This window comes from Heterodontus francisci, chromosome 18 (genome assembly GCF_036365525.1).
Source record: "Heterodontus francisci isolate sHetFra1 chromosome 18, sHetFra1.hap1, whole genome shotgun sequence".
Lineage (NCBI taxonomy): Eukaryota > Metazoa > Chordata > Chondrichthyes > Heterodontiformes > Heterodontidae > Heterodontus > Heterodontus francisci.
Genome location: NC_090388.1, coordinates 83,650,072 through 83,662,773, shown reverse-complemented (window position 1 = coordinate 83,662,773; position 12,702 = coordinate 83,650,072). Strand labels below are relative to the sequence as shown.

Genomic DNA, 12,702 nt, shown 5'->3' with positions numbered 1-12,702 from the left:
GAAGTACTTTTATTGGAAGTTCTGAAGAATGGTCACTGACCTGAAAGGTTAACTCTGCTTCTCTCTCCACAGATGCTGCCAAACCTGCTGAGTACTTCCAGCATTTCTTGTTTTTATTTCAGATTTGCAGCATCTGCAGTATTTTGCTTTTAATTTTATTAGTATAATCGCTGTTGTAATGTAGGAAAGCAATAGCCAATTTGCACACAGCAAGATCCCACAAATTGCAATATGATAAATACAAGTTCATCTGTTTTAGTGATGTTGGTTGAGGGATAAATATTGTCCAGGACACTGGGAAGAACCCCCCTGCCCTTCTTTGAACAGTGTTATGGGATTTTTTATATCCATCTGAGATCAAAGATGAGGCCGCGGCTTAACATCTCATCCATAATTTTCCAATTCTCCTCAGATACAGGAGTGGTGCCAGAGGACTGGAGAATTGCAAATGTTACACCTCCATTCAAAAAAGGGTATAAGGATAAGCCCAGCGACTACAGGCCAGTCAGTTCAACCTCGGTGGAAGGAAAGCTTTTAGAAATGATAATTCGGGATAAAATTGACACTACTTTGGACAAGTTCGGATTAATTAAGGAAAGCCAGCACAGATTTGTTAAGGGCAAATTATGTTTAACTAACTTGATTGGGTTTTTTGATGAGGTAACAGAGAGGGTTGATTAGGGTAATGCGATTGGTGTAGTGTACATGGACTTCCAAAAGGCATTTGATAAAGTGTCACATAACAGGCTTTTCAGCAAAGTTAAAGCCCATGGAATAAAAGGAGCCATGGTAGCATGGATATGGAGTTGGCTGAGTAACAGAAAACAGAGAGTAGTGGTGAATGGTAGTATTTCGGACTATTGGAAAGTATATAGTGGTATTCACCAGGGATCGGTATTAGGACCATAGTTTTTCTTGATCTCTGTTAATGACCTAGACTTGGGTGTACAGGGCACAATTTCAAAATTTGCAGATGACACAAAACTTAGAAGTATTGTGAACTGTGAGGAGGACAGAGATAGACTTCAAGAGGACATAGATAAGCTGGTGGAATGGGCAACACAAGGCAGATGAAATTTAATGCAGAGTAGTGTGAAGTCATACATTTTGGTAGGAAGAATGAGGGGAGGCACAAATTGTTGAAGGTGGCAGGCCAGGTTGAGAAAGCAACTGATAAGACATATGGGATCCTGTGATTTATAACTAGAGACAAAAGTACAAAAGCAATGAAGTTATGGTGAACCTTCACAAATCACTGGTTTGGCCTCAACTGAAGTATTGTATCCAATTCTGAGCATTGCACTTTAGGAAGGATGTGAAGGCATGAGAGAAGGTGCAGAAAAGATTTCCGAGAATGGTTCCAGGGATGAGGAACTTGAGTTACGTGGATAGATTAGAGAAGCTGCAGCTATTCTCCTTCGAGAGAGATTTGATAGAGGTGTTCAAAATCACAAGGGCGTTTGGACAGAGTAGATAGTGACAAATTATTCCCGTTGGTGGAAGGGTTGAGAACCAGAGGATACCGATTTAAGGTGAATGACAAAAGAACCAAGGGCAATATGAGAAAAAATGTTTTAATGCAGTGAGCAATTAGGATCTGAAATGCACTGCCTGAGAGTGGCGATGGAGGCAGATTCAATAGTGGTTTTCAAAAGGGCATTGGATAATTATTTTTCTCCAAGATGATACTTCTGAAAGTGCAGCTCTCCCTCCTAACACTGGGTGTGTCTGCCTAGATTATGCACTAAGGTGCCTGGACTTGAACCCATGACTTTCCCAACTTAAAGGTAAGACTGCTACTACTGAGCCATAGCTGACACTGTGATATTGTCTTCCTAGAGGGGGTGGGTTTTAGGGTCAAGTTGGTAGTAGACCTGGTGATTGGAGAATGAAAGCAAGTCGACTACTCTGGTGGACTTCATACTGGAACCTGGAAGCTCAGCAGTTCTTCAAGATGTTACAATACTTGGTCAGACAGATGCCTCGTGATGGGGTCTGTGTACAAAGCCACATGAACCAGGAGGTCCCAGGTTCAATCCTTGCTCAGTGTGAAGATCTCAGTGAAGCTGCCCTTTTGTGTGCGGGGCGGAGGGGTGGGGGGCTGTGATTATTCTTTAATGGGATGGAGAAGTGAAATGTGTGTGTGATGTGTGTATATTGTGTTTGGGTATTGGGCGAAAGCCAGTTTGGGCTCAGTACACCTCCATGGATGAATAGCCTGCCATCTCACTCGCTAGTCACTTGGGACAGTTCCTGGAAGGCCTATGGAACTGCAGCCCAGCGAGGAGTCAACACTCAGGAGGGACATTGAGGAGGAATGGATGAATGAGGTCAGAGTGCGCTGCAGTGTGGGAGTCATGTACTGGGTCAGATCTTCCCTCATTGCCCCGCACACAGATTGAGTGACCCAGCAATTGTGGGGTCTCCTTATTGTGGAAACTGATAGGAGGAATTTCACCAAGGAAAGAACATACTGACTGTCTGCTGTTCTCATCCAATCAGGGCTTGTTCTTTCAAGGTGTGACCTGTGCTGCGTTCTCCCAGGATGATCGTCATGTCTACACTGGCTCGCGGGATCGAACCATCAAAGTGTGGGACCTTCAGAACGGTTCGTGTTTCTGTCGCTTGCTTCGAGGCCCAGTCAAACTGGCAAATTTCAGAAAGGCTCCTGGCAACGTGCTGAACAATTGTTGTGAAAAGGCCTCCTCCCTACTATTTTAGAATCACTCCCCCTCCCGCAGCAGTCCCCGGCCCAGGTCTGTCCAAGCTGTTCCCTCTGTGGGCTGTGTAGGTTTGTAGCACAGAGACTCAGGAAGGGGTCCAGGTATAAAGGGTACCCCCATGTTCCATTAATTCCCATGTATCTCAAGTTGCTGATGCTGACAGCTCCTAATGCTCTGATTTAGTATTTATCCACAATGAAGTAACAGTGCTGAGGACAGCCCTTCCTCAAATAGGGTAAAGCAGCAAATAATTGACCATTTGTGAAATAGTGCTGAGGGTTGTGAAGAGAATGGGTCAGCTGCCTCAACTAAACCATTGTCATGGACCTTCTCAATTAAGCTTTTACACAGTTACTCCACTGCCTCCCTCTCTCTTTCCTCTCCCCCAAACTCTACATTACACTATATTGCTGACCCAGATGTCCCCCTTGTTTCTGCGCTGCTGCTGGTTCCTGCCAGATGTGCACAGGGGCTTACTGCTTGGCTTTGGAATGGCTTAACTTATCTTCTATCAGGTTTTGGACGCTTCTCTCCTGAAGACACTGATTCCGTGCTGGCACACATTCCCGCAGGTAAGTCTGCTTCTGGTAACCTTGTCACCTGTGATCCCATATATTAAGGACTGGACTTTACCATAGGCGGACGGGACTTCACCACTGATGTAAAAGTTGCTGGTGAGCCTGCTTCCGCCTAGCCCAGGGATCCGACCTGCATTTTATGGGTCCCCGGGCTTTAATTGTCCCCAGGTGGGACTTCCACCTGCTTGAGGGAGGAGGTGCCGCCTCAGTGATCAGTGAGCTCTTAGACCCGGCAGTGCCACCGGGAGTGGTGGCCACTGTTGGAACTGTAGCCCAGCCAACACCATGGAGCCAGGACTTCAGGTAAGTTGGGCTTGCCTCGCTGGGGGGGTGGCGGGGGTGATGGGGGGGCGGTGAATGGTCATGGCGGCGAGGCAAGGGAGGTCTTGGGAGGTGGGGCGGCCCTCAATCGGGCACCCTGTGCCCAACTGCCATGGCACCCCCCCCCCCACCCGGCATGCAGAAGGCTGGCAGCTATCACTGGGCGGCCTTTCATGTCCCCAGCACGCTTGCTTGCCATGGGTAAAATACCGGTGGAGGCGGGCGAATGCCCTCAAGTGGCCGTTAAGTGGCCACGTAAGGGCCTCGATCGGCCTGCGGTGGGAAGGCAAGCTGCTTCACGCCCACCCCCGTTTTGACTGCTGTATTGGGGGCAGGGCAGGAAAGCCTTCCAGAGCCTCCCACTCAATTTTACGCCGCCCCCATTCGCCCCCACACCGCCATCCGACCCACTGGGGTGGTGTAAAATTCAGCCCTAAGAGTCAGAAGGCTTTTTAATTGTAAGGGGCATCACAACTAAATTCACAACATCACAACAGGGCGGCACAGTGGCGCAGTGGTTAGCACCGCAGCCTCACAGCTCCAGTGACCCGGGTTCAATTCTGGGTACTGCCTGTGTGGAGTTTGCAAGTTCTCCCTGTGTCTGCGTGGGTTTCCTCCGGGTGCTCTGGTTTCCTCCCACAGCCAAAAGACTTGCAGGTTGATAGATAAATTGGCCATTATAAATTTCCCTTAGTATAGGTAGGTGGTAGGGAAATATAGGGACAGGTGGGGATGTGGTAGGAACATGGAATTAGTGTAGGATTAGTATAAATAGGTGGTTAATGGTCGGCACAGACTTGGTGGGCCGAAGGGCCTGTTTCAGTGCTGTATCGCTAAATCTAAAAAAATATAAATCTAAGCCAGCTCCTGTCCTTATCCAACAGATACAGACCTATAGAGGTCATTGGTTAGTGATCAAGAGCTGGAACCTGACTGACTGTCCCCCTCCCTAACCCAGCGGCAGTGTCCAAACAGTGAGCATTATAGCAGACAGTGCCTTTAATAACTAGACCATCAGGGGAGCTGACTATGGGCTCTTTCTCGCTTCTTTCTGGTTGCTTGCAGTGCAATTTACTGTCACACTGACCTACTACAAACAAATGGCTAGAAACAACTTGTGGTCCTTTGACTTGGCAATATTTGCACTTTCCAAGGGGATAGAATATTTTTAATTTTGGACGTGTTGTGTCTGTAACACACACCCCAAGCTCAGCTCCAGCGATGGTTAGATGCAGACTAAAGCTCCCACTAGACCTGTCCAGCATCAATAGCCAAAGCCAATCTCAGACAACACTCCAGGCTGCACCACTGTGATCATTTCCCATTGCCCACACTACCAATCCTGTAGCTTCTCTGATTGAGTCGGTTCTACCCAAAGAAAGGCAGTGTTGTATTGCGGACCCATGCCTACAAGGGTACTCTAATGAACTCTAATGAAAGGCCTGAATTGTTAGCTCTGTTCTTTCCACAGAGATGCTGCCTGACCTGAGTGTGTCCAGAATTTTCTGTTTTATAACTAGGTTGAATGATCCTTCCAACCGGTACACGGAGGAGACTTCCATCCAATCTGTGTGGACTACATCTAAACCCATTGTTGGAAGGGAAACTCAGCGTCTAACCCCTCAACAACCAGTCACCTGGGCTCATTAGAGTAGTGGCCTCAGGACAGTTTATGACAGCGAGTTAGGTCTCCACAACTTCAACTGAGATCCCAATGTCCGTGTGCAACAATCAGGTACAACATACAACCCCACAGCATCCCTAAGCACTTTGCAGCTAATTAAGTACTTTTGAAGTGTAGTTACTGTAATGTAGGGAAATGCAGCAGTCAATTTTCACACAGCAAGATCCCGCCATGCGATAAATCACAACATAATCTATTTTCTAGTGATGTTGGTTTAGGGATAAATATCAGCCAAGGATCGCAGAGAGAACACTCCTTCCCTTCTTTAGCTAATGCCATGGGATCTTTTACATCCACCTGAGAGGGCAGACAGGGCCTGGGTTTAACATCTTATCTGAAAGATAGTCCCTCTGACAAGTGCAGCACCCGCTCAGTACTGCCCCTTTGACAGAGCAACAACATTCTCTCAGTACTGTTCCTCCGACAGTGGATCACTCCTTCAGTACCGCCTCCAGCAAAGCAAAACTCAGTTAGTGCTGCAGCTCTGATGGTACAGCACCACCTCAGCACTGGCAGCGGACTACTGGCCTGGATGATATGCTCTGGAGTGGGACCTGAACAACAACAACATCAACTTGTATTTATATAGCACCTTTTACATAATAAAATGTCCCAAATCATTTCACAAGGCCATTATAAAACACAATTTGACACTGAACCACATCAGGAGATATTGGGGCAGATGACCAAAAGTTTGGCCAAAGAGATAGATTTTAAGAAGTGTCTTCAATGAGGAAAGCGAGGTAGAGAGGTGCAGAGGTTTAGGGAGGGAATTCCAGAACTTGGGGCCCAGGTAGCTGAAGGCATGGCCGCCAATGGAGTAATTAAAATCAGGGTTGCTCAAGAGGCCAGAGTTAGAGGAACGCAGAGATCTTTGAGTTGTAAAGATGGAGATTAGAGAGATAGGGAGAGGCCCTGGAGGGATTTGAAAGTAAGGATGAGATGGGTGAATGGAATTTGGAGCAACTTAGGACATGGGCAGCAGAGTTTTGGATGGCCTCAAGTCTACAAAGGGTAGAACATGGGAGGCCACCCAGGAGTGCATTAGAATAGTCGAGTCAAAGGCATGAATGAGGGTTTCAGCAGCAGAAGAGCTGAGGCAGGGGTGGAGTCGGGCAACGTTATGGAGGTGGAAATAGGAGGCTATAGTGAAAGTGCAGATACATAGTTTAATGTTCATCTCAGGGTCAAATGGGACACAGAGGCTGCGAACAGTCTGGTTCAGCCTCAGATAGGGAGAGGTATGGAGTCAGTGGTGAGGGAGAGGAATTTGTAGCAGGATCTGAAGCCGATTTTTCCCAAGATAAAACAACATTCTCAAGGTGGGACTATTTCTGGGTACTGATCTCGCTTACTTCTGCGGCACCCCCACTGGCTTAATTTTTCGGGAGGCAGCAATTAGCAGGACGCCTCTGCGTCCACTATCCAGTTAGGGATGACAGGGGAGTTCCAGAGGCAGGGGTTGAATACAGTGCGGTCCAGCGCAAGGGAGACTGGCAGCCCTTACTGTGTGATCAGTGGGAGCATTGCTGAGGCCCAAGCAGGAAACAAATGGGGCCACTCTCAATATCGAGGAGAGACTAAGACCTCATTAGGCTCCTGACAATCGGGTACATCTGGCTCCAGAATCTCCACGCTCAATGTGATATATGAAGACAGCAGCCTTGCCATTTCCTGCCGGTATCATTTAAATATCTTCAGCTGTAACACAGCCTCCCCCTCCTGCTGGGAGCTGCCTGCTCTTACTTGCTGGGGTGCGGACACAGTGTGGGGTGTTTATGTGACCTGCTGAATATGCAATGATGTTGTAAAATTTGAGCGAATTGGTTCTTTAACTGCCTATTTGGCTTCCCACTGCTGCTGGTTGGGACGCCATCAACTCTGTGAATCCACCTCTTGGAAAAGCACACTGAGGCGGAAAGATGTCAGGGAGACGGTCCGACACTTCTCTTTCTAATTTTCTGGGCCCCCTCCTGCCTCTAAACCCAACTTCAAGAGGCTGAGAAAATCCCAGTCAAAGGCTTCAGTCTTCCCAATATTTCATTGGAGAAAATTTCTGCTCATCCAGTATTGGATGTCAGACAAGCTGTCCAGCAATTTAGAGAAAGGGGTTGAAAAAGGTGGTGGGAAGGTAATGCTCACAACATGCTGACTGAGAGATGAGAGTGCTACTGCTGAGCCACCGAGTTATATGAGAAACCCATTTCCTCTGTGTGTATGTAGCATGCTGGTCAATGTGTTTACGTACAGTTCCTGTCTCATTAACCACTTACTTTTAATGTGGCTGCCATCAGTGTTAATATAGTTTGGTCGGGAATTTAACACAAACACCTTAAGCAGCAGAAATCTCTCACAAGGTAAGCTAAGGCCCAGCCCAGACTCTGAAAGCTAGTCGCAGTGGAAGAATTGGGGAGATGTTTGCTGATGTTTCTTTGCATTCTGCAGGCTCACTCTTGACAGTACAGTACGTGTATGCAGAGGTAACCAGAATAGTGCCAACTCCAGGCGGGATGGTGGCCAGCACGAGACTGGGATACCTCATCAGGGAGAGACTGATGTGCCCAGCAGCTGTTGATCCCAGTTATAATCCGCTCAGGAACATCAAGGCCACCTGCCATGTGCGATCCAGAGAGGGCAAAGGCTCGAGGATAGTATACACTACTGGACCCAGCGACGCCAGCAGAGTGACCTCAAAAGGCCCACAAACTGGGGCCCAGTGTCCGAACACAACGCATTCCCGAGCCTGCTCCCTACTCTGAACACACACTTCCTGTGCCTCGGGAGTGATTCTCGTTAACACACCAGATATCAACTAGTTATTAGATTGTTCTCTATTCATGTCAACTGTACAACAAAATAATGTCATCCATTAAACAGAAAAAGGATGAAATTCTTTAGCTTTTTGCTTCCCCTGAAGGTGCTGACTCTCCCTCCCCCTCCCCTGTAGGTTCTGACTGTCTCCCCCCTCCCCTGAAGGTGCTGACTCTCTCTCCCCCTCCCCTGTAGGTTCTGACTGTCTACCCCCTCCCCTGAAGGTGCTGACTCTCCCTCCCCCTCCCTTGTAGGTTCTGACTGTCTCCCCCCTTCCCTGAAGGTGCTGACTCTCTCTCCCCCTCCCCTGTAGGTTCTGACTGTCTACCCCCTCCCCTGAAGGTGCTGACTCTCTCTCCCCCTCCCCTGTAGGTTCTGACTGTCTCCCCCCTTCCCTGAAGGCGCTGACTCTCTCCCCCATTCCCTGAAGGTGCTGACACTCTCCCCTTCCCCTGAAGGTGCTGACTCTCTCCCCCTTCCCACTGAAGGTGCTGACTCTCTTCCCCCTTCCCACTGAAGGTGCTGACGCTCTTCCCCCTTTCCCTGAAGGTGCTGACTCTCTTCCCCCTTTCCCCTGAAGGAGCTGACTCTCTTCCCCCTTTCCCCTGAAGGTGGTGACTCTCTCTCCCCTTCCCCTGAAGGTGCTGACTCTCTTACCCCTTTCCCCTGAAGGTGCTGACTCTCTTCCCCCTTTCCCCTGAAGATGGTGACTCTCTTCCCCCTTTCCTCTGAAGGTACTAACACTCTCCCCTTCCCCTGAAGGTGCTGACTCTCTTCCCCCTTTCCCCTGAAGGTGCTGACTCTCTTCCCCCTTTCCCCTGAAGATGGTGACTCTCTTCCCCCTTTCCTCTGAAGGTACTAACACTCTCCCCTTCCCCTGAAGGTGCTGACTCTCTTCCCCCTTTCCCTGAAGGTGCTGACTCTCTTCCCCCTTTCCCCTGAAGGTACTAACACTCTCCCCTTCCCCTGAAGGTGCTGACACTCTTCCCCCTTTCCCCTGAAGGTGCTGACTCTCTTCCCCCTTTCCCCTGAAGGTGCTGACTCTCTTCCCCCTTTCCTCTGAAGGTGCTGACTCTCTTCCCCCTTTCCCCTGAAGGTACTAACACTCTCCGCTTCCCCTGAAGGTGCTGACTCTCTTCCCCCTTTCCCCTGAAGGTGCTCTCTACCCATTTACCCTGAAGGTGGTGACACTCTTACCCCCTTTCCTCTGAAGGTGCTGACTCTCTTCCCCCTTTCCCCTGAAGGTGCTGACTCTCTTCCCCCTTTCCCCTGAAGGTACTGACTCTCTTCCCCCTTTCCCCTGATGGTGCTGACTCTCTTCCCCCTTTCCCCTGAAGGTACTGACTCTCTTCCCCCTTTCCCCTGAAGGTACTGACTCTCTTCCCCCTTTCCCCTGAAGGAGCTGACTCTCTCCCCCATTCCCTGAAGGTGCTGACTCTCTTCCCCCTTTCTCCTGAAGGTGCTGACTCTCTTCCCCCTTTCCCCTGAAGGTGCTGACTCTCTTCCCCCTTTCCCCTGAAGGAGCTGACTCTCTCCCCCATTCCCTGAAGGTGCTGACTCTCTTCCCCCTTTCCCCTGAAGGTGCTGACACTCTCCCCCATTCCCTGAAGGTGCTGAATCTCTTCCCACTTTCTCCTGAAGGTGCTGACTCTCTTCCCCCTTTCCCCTGATGGTGCTGACACTCTCCCCCATTCCCTGAAGGTGCTGACTCTCTTCCCCCTTTCCCCTGAAGGTGCTGACACTCTCCCCGATTCCTTGAAGGTGCTGAATCTCTTCCCACTTTCCCCTGAAGGTGCTGACTCTCTTCCCCCTTTCCCCTGAAGGTGCTGACTCTCTCCCCCATTCCCTGAAGGTGCTGACTCTCTTCCCCCTTTCCCCTGAAGGTGCTGACTCTCTTCCCCCTTTCCCTTGAAGGAGCTGACTCTCTTCCCCCTTTCCCTTGAAGGAGCTGACTCCCTTCCCCCTTAAGGTGCTGACTCTCTTCCCCCTTTCCCCTGAAGGTGCTGACTCTCTCCCCCATTCCCTGAAGATGCTGACTCTCTTCCCCCTTTCCCTGAAGGTGCTGAATCTCTTCCCACTTTCCCCTGATGGTGCTGACACTCTCCCCCTTTCCCCTGATGGTGCTGACTCTCTTCCCCCTTTCCCTGAAGGTGCTGAATCTCTTCCCACTTTCCCTTGATGGTGCTGACACTCTCCCCCTTTCCCTGAAGGTGCTGAATCTCTTCCCACTTTCCCTTGATGGTGCTGACACTCTCCCCCTTTCCCTGAAGGTGCTGACTCTCTCCCCCATTCCCTGAAGGTGCTGACACTCTCCCCCTTTCCCTGAAGGTGCTGAATCTATTCCCACTTTCCCCTGATGGTGCTGACTCTCTCCCCCTTTCCCTGAAGGTGCTGAATATATTCCCACTTTCCCCTGATGGTGCTGACTCTCTCCCCCTTTCCCTGAAGGTGCTGACACTCTCCCCCATTCCCTGAAGGTGCTGAATCTCTTCCCCCTTTCCCCTGAAGGTGCTGACTCCATTCCCCCTGAAGTTGCTGACTCTCTTCCCCCTTTCCCCTGAAGGTGCTGACTCTCTCCCCCATTCCCTGAAGGTGCTGACTCCCTTCCTCCTGAAGGTGCTGACTCTCTTCCCCCTTTCCCTTGAAGGAGCTGACTTCCTTCCCCCTTAAGGTGCTGACTCTCTTCCCCCTTTCCCCTGAAGCTGCTGATTCTCTTCCCCCTTTCCCTGAAGGTGCTGATTCTCTTCCCCCTTTCTCCTGAAGGTGCTGACTCTCTCCCCCATTCCCTGAAGGTGCTGATTCTCTTCCCCCTTTCCCCTGAAGGTGCTGACTCTCTTCCCCCTTTCCCCTGAAGGTGCTGACACTCTCCCCCATTCCCTGAAGGTGCTGACTCTCTTCCCCCTTTCCCTGAAGGTGCTGACTCTCTTCCCCCTTTCCCCTGAAGGTGCTGACTCTCTTCCCCCTTTCCCCTGAAGGTGCTGACTCTCTTCCCCCTTTCACTTGAAGGAGCTGACTCCCTTTCCCCTTAAGGTGCTGACTCTCTTCCCCCTTTCCCCTAAAGGTGCTGACTCTCTTCCCCCTTTCCCCTGAAGATGCTGACTCTCTTCCCCCTTTCCCATGAAGGTGCTGACTCTCTCCCCCATTCCCTGAAGGTGCTGACTCTCTTCCCCCTTTCCCCTGAAGATGCTGACTCTCTTCCCCCTTTCCCATGAAGGTGCTGACTCTCTCCCCCATTCCCTGAAGGTGCTGACTCTCTTCCCCCTTTCCCCTGAAGGTGCTGACTCTCTTCCCCCTTTCCCTGAAGGTGCTGAATCTCTTCCCACTTTCCCCTGATGGTGCTGACTCTCTCCCCCATTCCCTGAAGGTGCTGACTCTCTTCCCCCTTTCCCCTGAAGGTGCTGACTCTCTTCCCCCTTTCCCTGAAGGTGCTGAATCTCTTCCCACTTTCCCTTGATGGTGCTGACACTCTCCCCCTTTCCCTGAAGGTGCTGAATCTCTTCCCACTTTCCCCTGATGGTGCTGACTCTCTCCCCCTTTCCCTGAAGGTGCTGAATCTCTTCCCACTTTCCCCTGATGGTGCTGACTCTCTCCCCCATTCCCTGAAGGTGCTGACTCTCTTCCCCCTTTCCCTGAAGGTGCTGACTCTCTCCCCCATTCCCTGAAGGTGCTGACTCTCTTCCCCCTTTCCCTGAAGGTGCTGAATCTCTTCCCACTTTCCCTTGATGGTGCTGACACTCTCCCCCTTTCCCTGAAGGTGCTGACTCTCTCCCCCTTTCCCTGAAGGTGCTGAATCTCTTCCCACTTTCCCCTGAAGGTGCTGACTCTCTCCCTCATTCCCTGAAGGTGCTGACTCTCTTCCCCCTTTCCCCTGAAGGTGCTGACTCTCTCCCCCATTCCCTGAAGGTGCTGACTCTCTTCCCCCTTTCCCTGAAGGTGCTGAATCTCTTCCCACTTTCCCTGAAGGTGCTGAATCTCTTCCCACTTTCCCCTGAAGGTGCTGACTCTCTCCCCCATTCCCTGAAGGTGCTGACTCTCTTCCCCCTTTCCCCTGAAGATGCTGACTCTCTTCCCCCTTTCCCATGAAGGTGCTGACTCTCTCCCCCTTTCCCTGAAGGTGCTGAATCTCTTCCCACTTTCCCCTGATGGTGCTGACTCTCTCCCCCATTCCCTGAAGGTGCTGACTCTCTTCCCCCTTTCCCTGAAGGTGCTGACTCTCTTCCCCCTTTCCCCTGAAGATGCTGACTATCTTCCCCCTTTCCCATGAAGGTGCTGACTCTCTCCCCCATTCCCTGAAGGTGCTGAATCTCTTCCCACTTTCCCTTGATGGTGCTGACACTCTCCCCCTTTCCCTGAAGGTGCTGAATCTCTTCCCACTTTCTCCTGATGGTGCTGACTCTCTCCCCCATTCCCTGAAGGTGCTGACACTCTCCCCCTTTCCCCTGAAGGTGCTGACTCCCTTCCTCCTGAAGTTGCTGACTCTCTTCCCCCTTTCCCCTGAAGGTGCTGACTCTCTTCCCCCTTTCCCTTGAAGGAGCTGACTTCCTTCCCCCTTAAGGTGCTGACTCTCTTCCCCCTTTCCCCTGAA

The 12,702-nt window shown here is 50.6% G+C and overlaps 1 protein-coding gene across 1 annotated transcript in view; it reads left to right on the top strand.

Annotated features, from left to right (window-relative positions):
• The window catches only part of nwd1 (NACHT and WD repeat domain containing 1), a 78,828-nt gene extending 70,763 nt beyond the window's left edge, over positions 1-8,065 (top strand). The window contains exons 18-19 of the mRNA XM_068050071.1: positions 2,503-2,608; positions 7,752-8,065. Coding sequence (XP_067906172.1) covers positions 2,503-2,608; positions 7,752-8,065 — 420 coding nt within the window. The remainder of the gene's footprint in view (positions 1-2,502; positions 2,609-7,751) is intronic.
• The last annotated feature ends 4,637 nt before the right edge of the window (positions 8,066-12,702 follow it).